The 18,291-nt window shown below is 19.2% G+C and overlaps 3 protein-coding genes across 4 annotated transcripts; 1 reads left to right on the top strand and 2 right to left on the bottom strand.

The window, feature by feature from the left end:
* Positions 1–251: 251 nt before the first annotated feature.
* Positions 252–4,709, bottom strand: LOC100863174 (zinc finger protein 800). The gene is made up of 7 exons (XM_012486044.3): positions 4,325–4,709; positions 3,145–3,420; positions 2,810–2,969; positions 2,590–2,730; positions 2,207–2,358; positions 1,611–2,139; positions 252–1,441 (listed from the first exon to the last, which is right to left on the bottom strand). Exons 1-7 carry the CDS (start codon positions 4,685–4,687, stop codon positions 294–296), a joined length of 2,769 nt encoding a protein of 922 aa, XP_012341498.2. The 5' UTR covers positions 4,688–4,709; the 3' UTR covers positions 252–293.
* Positions 4,710–7,453: 2,744 nt separating this feature from the next.
* TBCD (tubulin folding cofactor D) lies at positions 7,454–15,008 on the top strand. Its single transcript, XM_003693344.4, has 10 exons — positions 7,454–7,936; positions 8,010–9,693; positions 9,849–10,052; positions 10,146–10,310; positions 10,531–10,655; positions 10,736–11,089; positions 11,206–11,508; positions 11,620–11,938; positions 14,109–14,241; positions 14,685–15,008. Exons 1-8 carry the CDS (start codon positions 7,595–7,597, stop codon positions 11,899–11,901), a joined length of 3,459 nt encoding a protein of 1,152 aa, XP_003693392.1. The 5' UTR covers positions 7,454–7,594; the 3' UTR covers positions 11,902–11,938; positions 14,109–14,241; positions 14,685–15,008.
* FucTB (alpha-(1,3)-fucosyltransferase 10) lies at positions 13,109–16,414 on the bottom strand. Of its 2 annotated transcripts, none has more exons than XM_012486045.3 (7): positions 15,846–16,414; positions 15,604–15,643; positions 15,387–15,505; positions 14,664–14,883; positions 14,383–14,572; positions 14,080–14,257; positions 13,109–13,778 (listed from the first exon to the last, which is right to left on the bottom strand). In XM_012486045.3, the coding sequence occupies exons 1-7, from the start codon at positions 15,918–15,920 to the stop codon at positions 13,299–13,301; spliced, it is 1,302 nt and encodes a 433-aa protein (XP_012341499.3). In that variant the 5' UTR covers positions 15,921–16,414; the 3' UTR covers positions 13,109–13,298. The 2 variants fall into 2 exon arrangements, with proteins under 2 accessions (XP_012341499.3, XP_086762471.1); XM_086906345.1 differs by having other exon boundaries at positions 14,059–14,257; positions 15,846–16,398.
* Between the last annotated feature and the right edge of the window lie 1,877 nt (positions 16,415–18,291).

Raw genomic sequence — 18,291 nt, 5'->3', positions numbered from 1 at the left:
TTGCATATACTAAATTATTTTTTATATACATCTACATATGTAAAAAATTTCAATATCTTCAATTATCTATTTAAAAAACAATATATTAAAGAATTGAATTATTAAAAATGTGTAACATAAACTGAAGATCTGAAAATATTTTAAATATTCTAAATTTATTAATATTAATAAATAAATATATATCATATATATATATATATATATTTATGAACAACAATTTAAAAATTTACCAAAAATTATTTTCAATGAAATACAGATTTTACTAATTTCAATATATTTGAAGTTTTTAATAATTAATTGTGGCACTGAGAAAAAGAAAAATTATTCTTTAAATCTCTATCTAGACTAATCTCGCATTTGTCTACGATAGTATTATTTTCACAAAGAATTAACATTTCATTATTTTCTATGGATTTAAAACGTTTGGACGGTTGTTCTAAATCTTTTTCCAAATTATCTTCTTCTTCTGAAGATTTTTTATTAAGTGGTTTATTAAAAGATTTCATAATTAAAGAATCTTTGCGACATGCGACTTCTTTTAAGTCATAGATAAAATCTTTATTTAAAGGTTTTATTTTATTACGAATTGGGCGTTGAGGTTTTGAATCTTGTGTGCATTTAATATCGTTTTCCTTTATAGAACTTTTACCTTGTGCTTCAATATCCTCTGTATTCAATGCTTTTGAATTAGAATTTTCTAAAGATATAGTTTCTTTTATATCTGCTTTTGTAGAATGAATCTCAGAAGATCCAAAAATAACTTCCATTACCATTCTTCGAAGATCAGGATCTAGACTTAATGTATTTTGTCCTTTAATATCATTATTCGAAGTTTCTTGAGTTTCTACATTTTCATGAACCATTAGTGAACTTTTATCAATCATTTCTGTTTCTGTTAAATTTATATTTTTTTCTTCCACTTGAACTTCTGGTTCTATATTATTTTTATCAATTATTTCTATTTTTGTTACATTTATATTTTTTTCCTCAACTTGAATTTCTGGTTCCACATGTTCAACACAAATATTAACTTCTACAACTTTTGGAATATCAATTTTTTCTTCTAAATTTGTTATATCTGATGTAATATTTTGATCACATGTATATTGATCATCTGGAATTTGAATTATCATTTCTTCTATAACAGCACGATTGTTTTGAGCATTATGTATTTTATTGCAATGTGCTATGCAATCACATTTATCAAAACATTTATAGTTACAAAGTTTACATTGATAGCGATTCCAACCAATATGAATGGCAGCATGTCTTCTTAGATTATTTATTGAAGGAAATTTTCGTTTACATGGAAGGCACTGAAGCTTTTGAAAATTTACTATCGAAGTTATTTTTTTTTCCATAGATAATATATGATCTAATTTTTCAGCTTCTATATTGTGCCCCATATTTATTTCTACAGATATGTCTTTTGTAATATTTTCTAAAAAAAAAAAAAGTAAATATGTATTATATTATAATACATATTTTAAAAAATAAAATAGAAAAAATAAATAAAAATAATAGAATAAATTTTTTCTTAGATTTATATATATTATATTATATTTCTTAGATTTATATTTATATATCTTAAATTTTATAAATATGTTTACCTGCAGCATTATTAACTCTCTTTATACTATCCTTATTTTTTCGTTTTTTACTTCCATTTTTTATTTCGTTATGTTTATTTATATTTGTATATAGAATTTCTAAAGGATCAGAAACATCACTTGCAGAAGAATGATTATCCTCTACATTTCTTTGAATACCATTTGTGAGAACATTTTCATTAGATTTATTTTGTGAAACTAATTCTTCATTTCCTAACATATCCCAATCTGCTTTACTTAAACTAGCAATTGCTTCTACACGAATAGATGTTTCGTTAGTATTATTAATTTGTGTAGAAACATGTGCTTTATTTTCTTGAGCTTCTGAATTAATAATTATATTTTCATTTGAAGTACAATCTGATGAAACTTTATTTATCTTTTTAATTTTAGTTATATTTTCATATGCTGCAACACGTCTATGACAATATGTTAAATGAGCTGATAAAGCTGCTTTTCTATCAAATCTTTTCCCACAACCTCCACATCTTTGTAGCTCTGTGTCAGATTCTAAATGATCTATCCATTCCTATTAAAATGCTATGTTTTAAATTAACAATATTTTAATGAAATTATAATTATAATAATCAAGATACCTGTGTTTCATTAACTCTTACTGCATTATTCATTAGAGTTTTACTAGCATCTTCTTTTTGTAAATCTTCAGCAGCTGTAGTATCCTTAATAAATGCTTTCTCTTGTATTTGTGGTCTAAGTTTCCGTACTTGTTCATTAGATTTTCTATGAACTATATTTTATATTTAAAAATTTCATTAAAAATATTATTAGATTAATATGAATTCAATTCTAACAAAATTTATATTCTAATGTAATTTCATATAATTAAAATTTTCTTTCTTACAAAATCAAAGTTAATTAATAAAATTTAATTAATTAAAGATTATATTATTATTATATTAATAATAATAATTATTATTATTAATGACATAAATTAAAATGTTATAAAATCTTTGTTCACCTTTAAAAAGATGTCTATAAACACTCCAAGTATTTGCAAATGTATTAGAACAACAAGGACAAGGGTAACATAATCTATGAGATGTATGTAATGTCCTTGTATGAACTGTTAATGTTTTTTTTGTTGAAAATTTCGCATAACCTAAAAATTAAAAAATATAATTATAATGCAAGAAAACTTATATTATTTTATATATAAGAAAAATGTAATATGAACATACATATACGACAAATAAGTTCATTTTCACGAATGCTATCAATTTCTGTATTATTATGAATTTGAATTATATTATTATCATTCAATTCTTTATTAGATTCTAAAACTCGTCCATTCACACCTAACACTGCGGTTTGTTCATTTGTATTCTTTAATTCCATTATCTAAATATTATTTAAAATTAAAGCAATAAAATATTAATGTATTAATAAAGTAATTAAAATAATTATAATTATATTTTCAATTATGAGCATTCAAATTATTTATATATATAATATAATATATTATTATTTCACATATATATATATATATATATATATATATATATAAAAATTGTACCTGTGCTTTCATTAAATCTGTATGATTTTTATTTGGAGTAACTGATTCAACAGTTTGATAAACTGCTGATGAATTTGAATGTATAATTTCTAAACATAGCTGTTCTGTATTTGTTTGCAAATTTTCTATTTGTTTTTTTTGTAACATATTAACAACTGTAGTAAGATCTTTCTTCTGCATTTCTTTACACACTTGGCTTCTTAAAATTCTATCATTTCCACAACTATCTTCAAATAATTTTTGTGATTCTTGTATATTTGATTTATTCGTAGAAGTCTGGAACATATAAAGCTTATATTATATTATGTATTTATAATTCAAATATTATATTTCTAATATAAATCAAAACAAACAATTTCATAAAAATATAATATTAAACACATAAAAAATATACATTTTTCTATATTAGTAATTAAAATAATAAGAATTATGCAAAATTAATCTTTTATATTACATTATTGTTTACTTCATTTTAAATTTTACAAATTGTTTTTATTATTATTTTATATATATTTTTTATTATTATTTTATATAATATATATATGTATATATATATATATATATATTAAAAAATATAATAAATTTATAATATATATAATAAATATATGTGTAATATAAAATTATGTATATAAGTTTTCAATATATATATCTATTAATTAAAATATTTTGAAGAATTATAATAAATGAAATAATGCATTAATATTATTAAAGTTCTTAAATTCTATAAGTTCTTAAATCTATTGATAATATACAAAACATTATAATAATACAAAAATGAAATTATTATATATTATCCTCAATCTTTAAGTAAATATGTTTTGAAACTTTATATCATACATTTTATATTGTTTTGTATCATTTCATAACATAATATTTGTATCTTTTCAATATTTATAATTTAATAATATAATTTTGAATAAAAGAAAAATTTTAAAAATTATTTGAAAATGCTTTATCTAATTTCTATCTAATTTCTATTTTTTCTTTTTTTTTTTTGGATTTTAATTTATTATGAAATATCTATGTACTTATTAAGATTAATGATTATTTTAGTAAATATAAAATTTTAGATATATTTCATTCAAATATATTATATTATTAAATTTAAAACTATAATTTAAATATAAATAATCATTAGTAATCTTATCTTTATATAAAAATATAATAAAATAGAACATACTATATCATAATCGTTGGAAGATTTCTTAGCAAATGTAACATCAAATTTTTGTTTACAATAGACACGTTTATGAGAAATGAAATTAATTAAACTTCTAAAGAGACTGCGACATATACGACATTCATATAACAAATCACATTCATATGTTAGAATGGATTTAACTTCATCACTGCCATTTTCTAAAATTTTGCTCAAACGATATAAAGTTGAAATACTTGTGTCTATTGGTGGATATAGTTGTGATAAATCTTGATCTTTATTAATTTCTTTGGAAGGAAATTTAACTTTTCCAAATTTCCCATTTGGTTTTTTAGCTTTTGTCTTTGCTTTCATTGATTTCATTTTGTACTGAATATTATACATTCAACGTATTATCTTGTTAAAACTGAAAGAAATAATATCTTATAGAATTATGTAAGCTTAATAGTAAAACTTATTATAATATAAAAAATTTATGAAACTAATAAATTTTATAGTATGACTATTAATTATAAATAGAAGAAAATTAGATTATTTTAAAGAAGTAATAAATTAAAATAAAAATAATCATAAAATTGAAAGTATTATTTAAAAATTAGAATATTAAACATGAAAATATATTCTCGAAATAATTATTTTCTTACTGATAAATAGGATAATTAAAAATTCAATAAAAATATTAGATTTAAAAGTATATTGAGAAAAGCGTACAATAGAGATGTACCGTCTCTCCTGCATTTTACTACGTAAAAATCGGTTTTGATTTTTTATATTTCGGATTTATAAAGAAAATAAAATATCAGGAATCAAGAAAATGTATTAAGAATTTCTTATACTATGAAAAAATCACGCGATTTAAAACTTCTTAAACGCGATGGATTCACAATTTCCACTGAATTACAACCTCCATTTTTCCGAAACCTAGAGGTTCTTGATTCTACCGCTTTGAAGAAATGGTACTAGGCAGCACCTTCAATTCACGGATAAACATTTTTACTTATTATTTAATATTTTTTATAAGCTGAAAGTTTTAAAACAATAAATTATGCGATTTAATAATATATAAGAATTTAATAAATTCATAAAATAAGAAATAAATTACTAGTATTATGATTTTTTTTTTATTAAGTAAGAGGTTATATTATATAAATTTTTAAAATGCATCAAAATTTTAGAATGCACTTGTTGTTATATAAGATATATATTAATGAATTAAAGTTAATAATTTTAGCAAAATATTATAAAAATATGTATATTTTCAGATATATAATAACAAATATCATCTGAAATAATTTATTATTTATTCACCTGATCAACAAATTGTTAACAATAAGATTTAATCATAGAAACTTGATGAAAAAAGAAATATTTTACTTTTTTCATTATTATCTTTGCAATTATTAATATATTATTAATATTAATATGCAATATATAATGTAATATTTGACTGACAAAAAGATACATTTAATTACAATTTATTTTGAACTTTAAAACAAAAACTTATATAGAATGTATGAAAAATTATATTTATTTATATTTTGATATTTGTACAAATAGTATCATTTTTTCTAACTTAATGAATTTATGTCTATAGCTACATTTTGATAATTATAAATATATATTATTAGTAGATATTTAAAAGCTTAAAATCATAACATATAAATACAATATATTTCATATAAAATAATTGTATTTAATAAATAATAAATTATTTCTTTTAATAATTATTTTCTTTATATTTTATTATAAATTAATAATTTTTAATTTTTAACTTGTTGTAATTCTTTATTTTATTCAAATCAATGACATTCTTACTTATACTAATATTTGTATTTTATGAAAGAAAAATTTCATTCAATACAAATAAATTTGTAATAAATTATTATATGATATAATAATTATATAATATATGATATAATAAAGTTAAATAAAGTAAAAAAAACAACATAATTATAGAAAATTATATATTTTATAAAAAGCTAGAGAAATTATGGTATATATACATACAAATTATAAAATCACATTTTTTTTAATACTATATAAATAGAATGTGATTTATAATCTTTATAAGATTATATAGAAATAAACATATTTTTATGAATTTGATTCTTTGTTTTTAGAGAATCTTATTACTAAATATTTATATGTAATTAATTTTTATTCAAAATTTTTATTTTGATTTTATTAAAATTTGATTTTATTTTATTAATATAACAAGATATGATAGAAATTACAAAAATATGAAATCATAATTCTATTATAAATAAAATATCATACAATCTCAAAATATTTATTGTTATTTTACAATACATAAATTACATCTAAATAAAATAAAATTCTGATTTCTCATAACTTATAAGAATCATAATCATAAATATGTTCAATATATGTATATAAATAATTAGGATAAAATTATCATTTATTAACATAAATATATATATATATATATATATATATATATATATATATTTTTTTTTTTAATTCTAATACTATTTTTATTTTTAACTATAAATTTAAAAATTTATATACATTATGAATTTAAGTACATATTTATTTCTTTTTTAAATAAAATATTTACATATGAATTGAATAGAATTAAAGTAGATATAAGTTAAATATAACTTAAAAAATAATTTCATAACTTTAGGATATCACTATGTTAAATATATATACATGTTTATTTATATTCATAATTTTAACTATCTCAAAAACTAATTTATTAATATTCATTTAAGTGAAATGTTTTTATATTAAGTATTTTCTTATTTAAGAAAAATTTACGTAACATTTTATTATAAATTTGTTATTTTATGTATCACACAATTATTATTTATTATACATATATTGTACATATATCATATAAACATTTTATTAGTATTATTTACCTTAATATTATTTAATTATAGGTTATACATACAATTTCTTTATATTTATAAAGAAATTATTAAATCCTTTATTAATTTTTAATTTACAAATTTATTTCAAACTAAATTTTACAATTATTTAAAAAAACTATTAGTATATTCTTAGTCTTTAAAAAAGATTTTTTATTTATAATAATATATTAAAAATAAATAAAATTTAAATGATTAATAAACTATATAAAATCACAAAAGTTTTATTATATCATCACGCATGCGCGATAATTTGGCATCGTTTTTCGTGAAATCGTTCGAAAGATTCTGTTCTTCATATTTTTTGGCCTTCATATACAAACTTAATTGTATAGGAATGAATTTTAATTGACTGTTATCGCTTTTCCGAATACAAAACGATACGAAAATAAAAAAGATGGCGTTAAATGATTGTTCGGAATCAGAAATAATTGGTTGTGGATTTAATGCTTTTAAAGAAATTAATGAAGTGTCTTTTTTAATTGGTGAATTAAAAAAAGTTGATCTTTCTCCAAGTCTTATTGAAAAAAATCGAGATCGATTTAATTTTATTTTATCACAATATCAAGATCAGAGACAACTCTTGGATCCTTATATGGATGATATTTTACAGCCCCTGCTTGATATCATTAAAGATGAAAATTCTACAGAAATTATGCGGCACAATGCTTTCAAATATATTTTCATTGTTATGTCTGTTAAAACATACAAGAAAATTGTTACATATCTTCCACATGAGGTATGTAGATTTATTTGAATCTTTTACAACTCTTACATTTCAATTTATATGTATATAATTTAATTTGATTTAGGTAGCTGATCTTCTTCCTGTTTTGCGATTGTTAGAAAAACAAAATCCAAATGATGTAGAAACATGGGAAACTCGATATGTACTTTTAATTTGGCTTTCTATAATTTCAAAAATACCATTTCCACTTTCACGCTTAGAAGTTTCTGATGTTAATTTTGAACAATCAATAACAATTAGAATTTTAAAAATATGCAAATTATTTTGCTTATCAAAGGATGCTTGTGCTGCAGCTGCAGTTTTTTTAATTGCTAATTTTTTAACAAGATCAGATGCTAAAAAATTATATTTAAAGGAAATGATAATGTGGAGTTTACAATGTGCAGAAAATGATCCTTTAAGACACGGTCCATTAGCAGTTATAGCAGCAATATTGAAACATAGTGCAAGAGAAGATGTTAAACCATATATTCAAATAATTTTAGATAAAATTTTACAACTTCATTTGAATGAGAATCCTGCAGATCTTATTCGTAAGTTTGGAATGAAAGTTGTACAAAGAATTGGATTGGTATTATTAGGAACAAAATTGGCTTCATGGAGATATCAAAGAACTAGTAGACCTATATCTTTAGTACCTAATTCTAATATTAACTATAACACCATAGAAAGTGTGGAAGATACTAAAAATATTCCATTGAATCATGATGACCAGGATATTCCATCAACAATAGAAGATATAATTGAACAACTTATACAAGGTCTTAGAGATAAAGCAATTACAATACGATGGTCTGCTGCAAAAGGAATTGGTAGAATAACAGCAAGATTACCAATGGATTTAGCAGATGATGTTGTTGGATTTGTGTTAAATCTTTTTTGTGGTAGAGAATCAGATTTTGCTTGGCATGGAGGTTGTTTGGCATTAGCAGAATTAGGAAGACGCGGCCTTCTTCTTCCTCATCGTTTAAATGATGTAATACCAGTTGTTCTTCAAGCCTTAGTATTTGATGAACCCAGAGCTTATGGTTCAATTGGATATTTAATCAGAGATGCTGCATGTTATATTTGTTGGTCATTTCCCAGAGCATATGATCCTGATATAATTCAACCTTATGTAAAAGAAATTGCAGCTATGTTATTGGTTGTTACTTGTTTTGATCGAGAAATTAATTGTAGAAGAGCTGCTTCTGCTGCATTTCAAGAAAATGTAGGAAGACAAGGAAACTTTCCACATGGAATAGAAATACTTACAATTGCTGATTATTTTGAAGTTGGTGTTAGAAATCATGCATATTTAAAGATTAGTACACAAATTGCACAATATGAAGAATATACAAAATCTTTGATTGATCATCTAATTACAAGAAAAATTACACATTGGGATACAGCAATTAGAGAACTTTCAGCTAAAACGCTTTTTAATTTAACTCCTATTGATTCTAATTATATTAGGGATACAGTTTTACCAAATTTATTAGATATGCTAAATTCTATTGATTTAAATATTAGGCATGGTGCAGTATTAGCTATTGCAGAAATTTTAGAAGCATTGTTCAATAGTTGTAATGAAAAAATTGAAAATATAATTGGACCTTTGGCTATAGAAAATGTCAAAAATATAATTAGCACTTTTAGAAAAAGAGGACAATTCAAAGGTCTAGGAGGAGAATTAATGAAACAAGCATGTGCTGTGCTTATAAAAAAGTGCTCAATTGTTAATTTTCCTATTTCTATTGAAACTATTTGTAAGTTAATATTTATGATAAATATAATTATAAAGATTCATATGTAAAAATTAGTTGTAGTTATATGAATAATATGATATTAATGATAATATATATACGTATATGTATATTTATATTATTACAAATTAAATAAATAAATAAATAAAATTTTACAGGTGATTGGCAAAATCTTTTAGAAGAATGTTTGGGTCATGAAGTATCTATAGTAAAAATAAAAGCTGCAGAAGCACATACAGAATTTTTTCGAAAATACTATACAAATATAAGCACTCAAGATCGTAATATTGTTATTAACTGTTATCTTGATAATTTACAATCAAATAATCAGCTTGTACGAATAGGTTTTGCACAAGCAATAGGTTGTTAAAAATTTTTATTACAACAATTTAAATAATTAACCAATTTTAATGATTATTGTGATTATTTATTAATTGATAACTATTCTTTTATAGGTTATTTTCCTTTATTTATAATTTGTGAAAGAGTAAAAGATATAATAGAAGCTCTTATTAAATGTACAAAAATATCAGAAAGTACTTTAAAATGGGCAGAAAGTAGAAAAGAAGCTATTCATGCATTAATAATGATTTGTCAAACTTTAGGAATAAAAGAAGCAGGTTTGTTTTTTATTTCTTAAATGTTTAAAATTAATTTCAACGTTTAAAAATACTTTAAGTTTTTAATTTAATAATTTTATTAAAAATGTTACATAGTAAAGAACAAAAATTTAAATTAATATTATATAAATTACTATTTTTAAATATTTTAAAATAAAATAAATAATTATTTAGTTCTTTATATATTATTTAAATAATATTTTCATATTTTTTATAATAGATAAGTGGCGCATATATATTCATGATTTATATGATTGTTATTTATTGGCATTGAAAGAATATACTATAGATAGTCGTGGAGATATAGGAGCTTGGGTACGAGAAGCAGCAATGACTGGTTTACATGTAAAAATATTCGTTGTTTTATATTTATATTTAATGATAATGCTTAATAAATTATTTATATTAAGATGTAATAATTTCAGATATTAACAAATTTAATATCACAAGCAAAATTATTTTCTGTGTTAAATGAAAATTTAATGGCAAATATAATTGGAGGAATTGCACAACAAGCTGTTGAAAGAATTGATGGAATTCGAGCACAAGCAGGAGTTGTTTTCAGTGCTCTTATTCATAATGATCCTTCCTTACCAAACATTCCATATCATGCGGAATTAAAAACTATTTTTCCTTATGATGAATGTAAAGAAAATATAGAATGGCGAATGGAGTCAGCTACTTTTCCAAGATTTATTAAAATGTTATCTTATCCTCCTTATACAATGAGTCTTTTACGAGGAATTATATTTAGTGTTGGTGGTTTGAGTGAATCTTTGGTATGGATATATATATATATATATATTATTAAATTTTTTTTAATATATCTTTCATATATTTCATATTTTTAAATATATCTTTCTAATATTTTGTAATATTTAATTTTTTGTTTCAGGTTAAATATTCTAGTGTTTCATTATTTTCTTATTTACAAGAAATAGATGAATTGGGTCTTCGAAGTTTGTGTTATAAAATTTTAGATATTTTTGAAGAAAGTCATAAAAACGAACGAATGATCACATCAATGTTAGCTTTTTTGGATCGTTTACTTAGTTCTGGTTGTATTCAAGTTGTTCTTGATGATTCTGAAAATGGAATTGCAGAACGAATTTTAATATTACTTAAACAAGAAATAAAAACTACAAATAATACTAAGTTATTAATTAGCAGTATAAATGTTTTTTGTCAGCTCTTGCAGGTATATTTATTATATTCCATATTATTATATATATTCATTATATTATATATTATAATATTTTATTTAAAAAATAATAAGATAATTTCAAAATAATAATAATAATATTTACAGTTACATGGACCAGTTGCAAAAAGAGCATTTTGTCAGTTAAGTATTTTTCTTTGTCATAAATATAAATGTATACGAAAAGTAGCTGCAACAAGAACTTATGAAGCTTTAACTCTTTATGGGGAAGAAATGGATCTTCCAGAAGAGGATTTGATTCAAATTTTAACTGAATTAAATATTACTGATTGGGAACAATCAATATCTGAACTGCGACCCATAAGAAATCATCTTTGTGATTTAATGAAAGTACCTGCTCCTATTTTACAGAATAAGCTTAAAAATTAATTTTTCTTTCAAATTTTGCCTTATTTTAATTAAATTGGTAAGTAGAATTTAAAAAATAAAATACTTATTTTCTTGATATTAATGTTTTACATAGAATATTTTAGAATTTAATTATTATCAGAATTAAAATACAAATTAATTTAATAATAATTAAATAATAATTAGAATTATTATAAAAATAGATATATAAAATTAGAATTTTTCTTATTTCTAATGATTTAAAATAATATTTAAAATATAACTTCAATTTTTTCAAGAAAAGAATAAAAATTATAAAAAAATATTATTCAAAATCGTTAAAAATATTTTTTTTTATATTGCATTTTACAATATATATTTCATTATATATTGTATTTATTATATATTCTGATTTATGATCTTGTATAAAACTGTATTAGAAAAATATTGTTTAAATTAATATATATTAATATCAGTATATTATCTATCTTGTTAATAGAAACAAGAAATGATTATTTTTTTAATATCAATATAATTTCAATTATTTATTCAATTTATATCTTCTAAAATGATAAACAAGAATTATAAACAGTATTATTATTATTTTTTCAAAATGCCTCTGTTGATTTCTTACTTTGGTAAGAACTAAGATATAATCAGAATTATATATTTTTCTAATTATTTAGAATATTTTTAATTATTTTTTCTGTACTGCATACTTGTATTAAGTAAAATTTGAATTAAGTTGGATTAGAAATGAAAACAAAAACTATATAAGATTATTTATGACTAACATTATGAATAATATAATGTATATTATCTTTTGATTTCATATTCTTTCTATTTTTATGGCTAGTGATGTCTGATCTATTAATTTCTCTTACTTGGTTTCATACATTTTATATTTTGTTTTATATTTTTGAATTTACAATAACTATATTAATTAGCTATGTTATTTGTTTTGTTTTATGTTGAAGTGTTAAGTATGAGTGATGATTATAATATGAAACATTTATATTTTGCAAAATATAAAAATTATTTTATGAATTTTTTTTATTATGAATTGATAGAGATAAATTTTTTATTATAAAGTATAAAAAATAATTTTGTATATATATGTAACAGAAATATGAAATATATATATTTAATATAAAGAATTTTATTTAAAAAATAATTTTATTATGCTTTTTTCTTTTTTATTACCTTCTTTTTTAAATGAAGTTAGGAAATAAAAGAATAAAATAAAAAAAAGATTTTAAAAATTTTTATTAATTTTATAAATATTATTTTTATTATGAAAATATAGAATTGTTGTATTATTAATAAGTTATAATGAAAATAGAAAAACACAAATATATAATTATAAATATATAATTATAAAAATATAAATATATAATTTATTATTGCATATATAAAATAATAATTTTTAATTTTTTAGATTAACATTCATTTCTATCATATAATTTTATTTTATCTTTTTCAAAATTCTCCATATTAATTGTAAGATTATTTTGGAGATAATAATTTAATATTTTTGCACTACATTTTTCTAAAATCCATTGTCTCGTCCATGAATTAGAATAATCAATTTTATTTGTTAATGGATTTTTTGGCAATGGACAATTATAATGTTTCTTATCAACAATTTTTGTTTTTTTTTTTATATGTATATTTTTACAAACATAACATTCAAACTCTTCAACATAATTTCCAAATTCATTGGATAGCCATTCTTTATTTTTTTTTAATGCTTTTTTTAATCTTTCATTATATATATCATAATTATCAATTAATTTATGCGACAAATATTTATTATATTCAATTTCATTATTAGAAAGATTATACAAAAAATTGGCTAAACTTATTGGATCTTTGAAATCGAGTATTGAAATAGCAGACATATTATTTGGAAGCCAATCCTAAAAAAGAGAAAAGAAATATGTATTATATTATTATATTTATCAATTTTATTTTTATTTTTAAAAATAAGTTTTATATTTAATGAAAAAATTAATTTTTTTTTATCCATATAATTAATTTTTTGTTAAATAAAATTAAATATAAAATCAAAATGTTCAATTGATTTTTTAGTATTTAATAAGAAACTCATATTAGAAAGTTTGTAATTTTTATAAAAAAATATCAATCAATGTGATATATTAAGTATCATATTATAAATTATTATAAAATAATTGTTACATTATAAATTTTAATTAATACTTTAAATGATGGTGATCCATAATATACAGGTATAGATCCAACAATAAGAGGTCTCCATAATTTTTCTGTGATATAATCGTCACAGATTGCATTTTCAAAAGCTATTGTAAACTTATAATTGGCATTGAATGAAAGAAAATCCTCTCTATTTAATATTTCAAGGTAATTTTCCTTTAATCTATAATAATAATAATAATCTATAATTAATTCATTTTAATTTCAAATAATAAAAAAAATTAATTAATTTAAATAAATATTTAAATCTATGTGTACATACATGGATGTATGTATATAATATTTTACCTTTTATTAAATTGAGCATTATTTAAACATGTACCATATGAATCTATATGTATATACTTCATTAATTCAGCTACATAACTATCTCTATTACTTGAAGTATCACAATTAGATTGTATATAAAGTAATGGTGCTAAATTCTTTTCATACATTAATTTAGTTTTTTGTTTAGTCGATACAAAATATTTTTTACCTATAAAACCAATAAGTTATATTATTATGAAAACATAATTTTTTATAACATTATATATTATATTTTAGGATTTTTAATTTTTTATATTGACTTAATAATTCTGTAATTCCAGGTAGATCTACAAGAGTAAGAGGTATATCACTAAATCTACTAAATGTTGAGGAATATGTAAAAAGATTCAGAGTTTCCTCTTGGACTAAGATTGGATTATTTCTAGGAGATTCTTCATGAAATAAACCCCATGGAATCTCATTGGATTTCCATTTTGGTAAATCATTAATTTGAAAACTGCTACCATAAAACAGGAAACTCTGAAAATTAAAAATAATATAATTTCTTGAAAAATGATCTCAATTAATTTAAAAACAAATACAAGCAATTTTTACATTTATATATATTATGAAATTTAATAAATTTTTAATAATTAACCTTATAATAATGATCATTTCTTATTTATTAATATTATTATTATTATTATTATTATTAATATTGCTTTAATAATTTCATATATTAATAATAATATTAATATTATTGTTAATATTAATTCATAATTATTTTAATTCTTAATAATTCATAACAATTTTAACAATTTTAACAATGATTATGAATGAAAAAAATAAAATAATTATTCAATTTGTAATATATATTTTATTTGTAATATATATTAACTTTACTTTAAATTTAAAAAAGTAATTGAAATTATTTAAATCTTTATTTTTCAAAATTTATATTTAAGTTATAATTATATATAGAATTATATATATAAATTATAATTAAAAAATGAAAATATGAAAATTTATATGTAGTATGTTACCTTTACTTGGTTATGATATTGAAAGGATCGATTACTTGTGAAATAACATTGATAATTTTCACAATTGCGTAATTTTTCATCATTTCCAAAAGGTGTCCACCATAAAATTATAGGTATATCTAAAAAATATGATTAAAATAAATTTTATTAATTCAAATATTTATGTTTTATATTTATAAATATAAAAAATATTAAAAACTTGACACATTTTATATACCTGAATAATATAATTTATTGTCAATTTGAATTAGATATATCTGTTAATAATATTAATTTTAATAAACATTGATTTTTCTTTATAACTTATCTCTATAATTTATATAATATTATTAATATTAATATTAAAATATTATTTAAGAAGCACATATTTATAAATTATTAATTTATTATTATCATTGATATTTTTTACAAACATTTCATTATTATATTATGAAATTATAAAGTTAATTATATAAATACCTGATAAATTATTATACTCGAACTTAAAGCAACAATTGTTACAAATATAAAATATATTTTTCGTGAAAAATACATTTTATAATTAATAATTAATTATTTTTATTATTAATAAAATATTTATTTTAATTGCTGTTTTCTTAATGATTTATTTTTTATTTTATTTTAAAATATTTTAATGAAATGTATATATTTTGTTTAAATATTAAAACTTAGATAAAAAAAAATTTAAACTTTATATTAAAATATGATATTATCAATAATATTATTTCTAGAAGAAATACTTAATATACTTTATATTTTCATTTATATTTTTAAAAAATATATAATTTATGAAATATATAGATAATACAATTATATTATATTTTAACATATCATTTTTAATTTATAAATTTTATATTATAATTACTTAAATTTTATTATAATTATAATACTTTTTTGAAATATTAAAATATTTTTTAAAAAAAATTTTAAAAATTTAATAAGACATAAATAATTTGTATCACATAATAGAAACTAAAATAAATTTGAGGTTAAGCTACAAATGTTTCGTCATATTTTTTATAAAAAAAGAATTTCCTGTGATAAAAAATTAATGATTAATTTTTAAAATATATAAGTTTTTATTTATAGTAATTATTTCTTCATAGAAATTATGTATAAAAAAGTAAAATAATTTTATATTTAAATAAAATAATAAATATAAATATGATATATAGATTATTTTAAAATATTAAGCATCATTAAACAGTTTTGTAATTAAATTTTTTTATTAATCATAAATTTTTTATTTTTCTATTATTGCTTTAATAATTTCATATTTATATTTACATCATAAAATATGTGAATAAAAAAAAAATATATTTCAACAAATTTTTATACTATCAAAATTATGTTATCTAGAATTAAAAGAACATTAGATTTAGTTATAAAAAAAGTGTATCTTGACTGATATTAATTAAATTCAAATTTTTTTTATAATAATCGTATAAGATACATGAAAATATGATAAATTTGCTATATAAACCTTATTGTATATTATGATTTCTTTTGTATTTGTAATATATAATACTTGTAAATATGTTTATATATATTTTTCTTGCATATTTATATATTTTATAATATTGTATTTATATATTTATTTACATAATATATTTTATATGTATAAATCGTATAAAGATTATTATATGTATATAATATATAAACTTATATAATATTCATATATATATATTTATACTTATTCTCGCGAACACATATAAGATTTTCTAAGGATTTGTAAAAGCAAGTCGGTCATGGTTACGATCACGATGCGATCAGGATTACGATCACAGTCACGGTTACAATCATGCTCCTGACTTCTCTTTGACGGTCAACGAACTCTCTTCTTTTCTTTATTCATTCTTCCTTTCTCTTCATCAGTTACAGTTTCTCTAACGACGTTGCTAGATGCATCTAGGCTATCTCTACAAGTGAACTACTTATTTAAAAATTACAAAAAGCTTTATAAGTTGTAATTTAATATTATTAAATATTCAATATATTATTATTTGAATATATTTAGAAAATTATAATTCATTATAATTATAGTTTAAATAATAATTTTCTATGATTTGATATATTGATATATTTATATATCTTTTTCTGTGTTTATCTTCTTTTACTATTTATGTTATATTTATACCTTATATCCTATTTTTATCTTTTTTTTATCTTTTTTCTTCCTATCTATTAGATTTATATAAATTCAGTGTATATACATACATATATATATATAATAAAATTGTTCATTTATATAAGAACTTGATTATAATAACTTTAATAAAATTAAATATTCATATTATAAAATAAAATATTTTATATATGAATTTTTTTTTACAAATATATATATATATATATATATATATGTGTGTGTGTGTGTGTGTATTTATAATTAATATGAAATATGAAAATAAACTAGAATATAACTTCTAAAAATATATGACTGACACATAAATAAATAATTTTTGTATTTTTATAATTGTAAATAATATGTGTAAATTAAAAGTCCAAATTTAATCGCAAATGAAAAAAATTTAGAACTGTTCTGCGTCCGTAATTTGCCAGAAGAATGAAATCAGTATAAATGTCTCGTTAGATACGCTTCAAAGTTTTAAACTTCCTGAATGAAATAAAATTATATTCTAAATATTCGATTGATTTATATAAAAATATGATATATATAAAAATTTTTAGTAATCAAATATTTATTATTAACAAAACTTTATCAAATATATAATTATTTAATTTTTTCATGAATTTCATGTAACATTAAATAATAAATTAATCATTCATAAATATGAAAATTATGTAATATTAAAAAAAATTAAATATAAATTTATAGAAATATAATGATTTTTTTATTAAATTAATGATTGATATCTAATTAATACATTTGTTTAGGTATAGAAAG

Source organism: Apis florea, unplaced genomic scaffold, assembly GCF_048593485.1.
Source record: "Apis florea isolate Af1SG1 unplaced genomic scaffold, ASM4859348v1 contig_2492_pilon, whole genome shotgun sequence".
Taxonomy (NCBI): Eukaryota; Metazoa; Arthropoda; class Insecta; order Hymenoptera; family Apidae; genus Apis; species Apis florea.
Note: the sequence above shows the minus strand (reverse complement) of the source record. Positions and strands in the feature narration are given on the sequence as shown.

Coding starts and splice junctions, on each gene's coding strand:
- LOC100863174 (XM_012486044.3), bottom strand. CDS start 4,687: ATGTATAATATTCAGTACAAAATGAAATCAATGAAAGCAAAGACAAAA. Junction 2,359..2,589: donor TTATAGACATCTTTTTAAAG/GTGAACAAAGAT, acceptor TATAAAATATAG/TTCATAGAAAATCTAATGAA. Junction 2,140..2,206: donor TAAGAGTTAATGAAACACAG/GTATCTTGATTA, acceptor GCATTTTAATAG/GAATGGATAGATCATTTAGA.
- TBCD (XM_003693344.4), top strand. CDS start 7,595: ATGGCGTTAAATGATTGTTCGGAATCAGAAATAATTGGTTGTGGATTT. Junction 9,694..9,848: donor TATTTCTATTGAAACTATTT/GTAAGTTAATAT, acceptor AAAATTTTACAG/GTGATTGGCAAAATCTTTTA. Junction 10,656..10,735: donor CAGCAATGACTGGTTTACAT/GTAAAAATATTC, acceptor TAATAATTTCAG/ATATTAACAAATTTAATATC.
- FucTB (XM_086906345.1), bottom strand. CDS start 15,920: ATGTATTTTTCACGAAAAATATATTTTATATTTGTAACAATTGTTGCT. Junction 15,506..15,603: donor CAATAAATTATATTATTCAG/GTATATAAAATG, acceptor CATATTTTTTAG/ATATACCTATAATTTTATGG. Junction 13,779..14,058: donor TATTAATTAAAATTTATAAT/GTAACAATTATT, acceptor TCTCTTTTTTAG/GATTGGCTTCCAAATAATAT.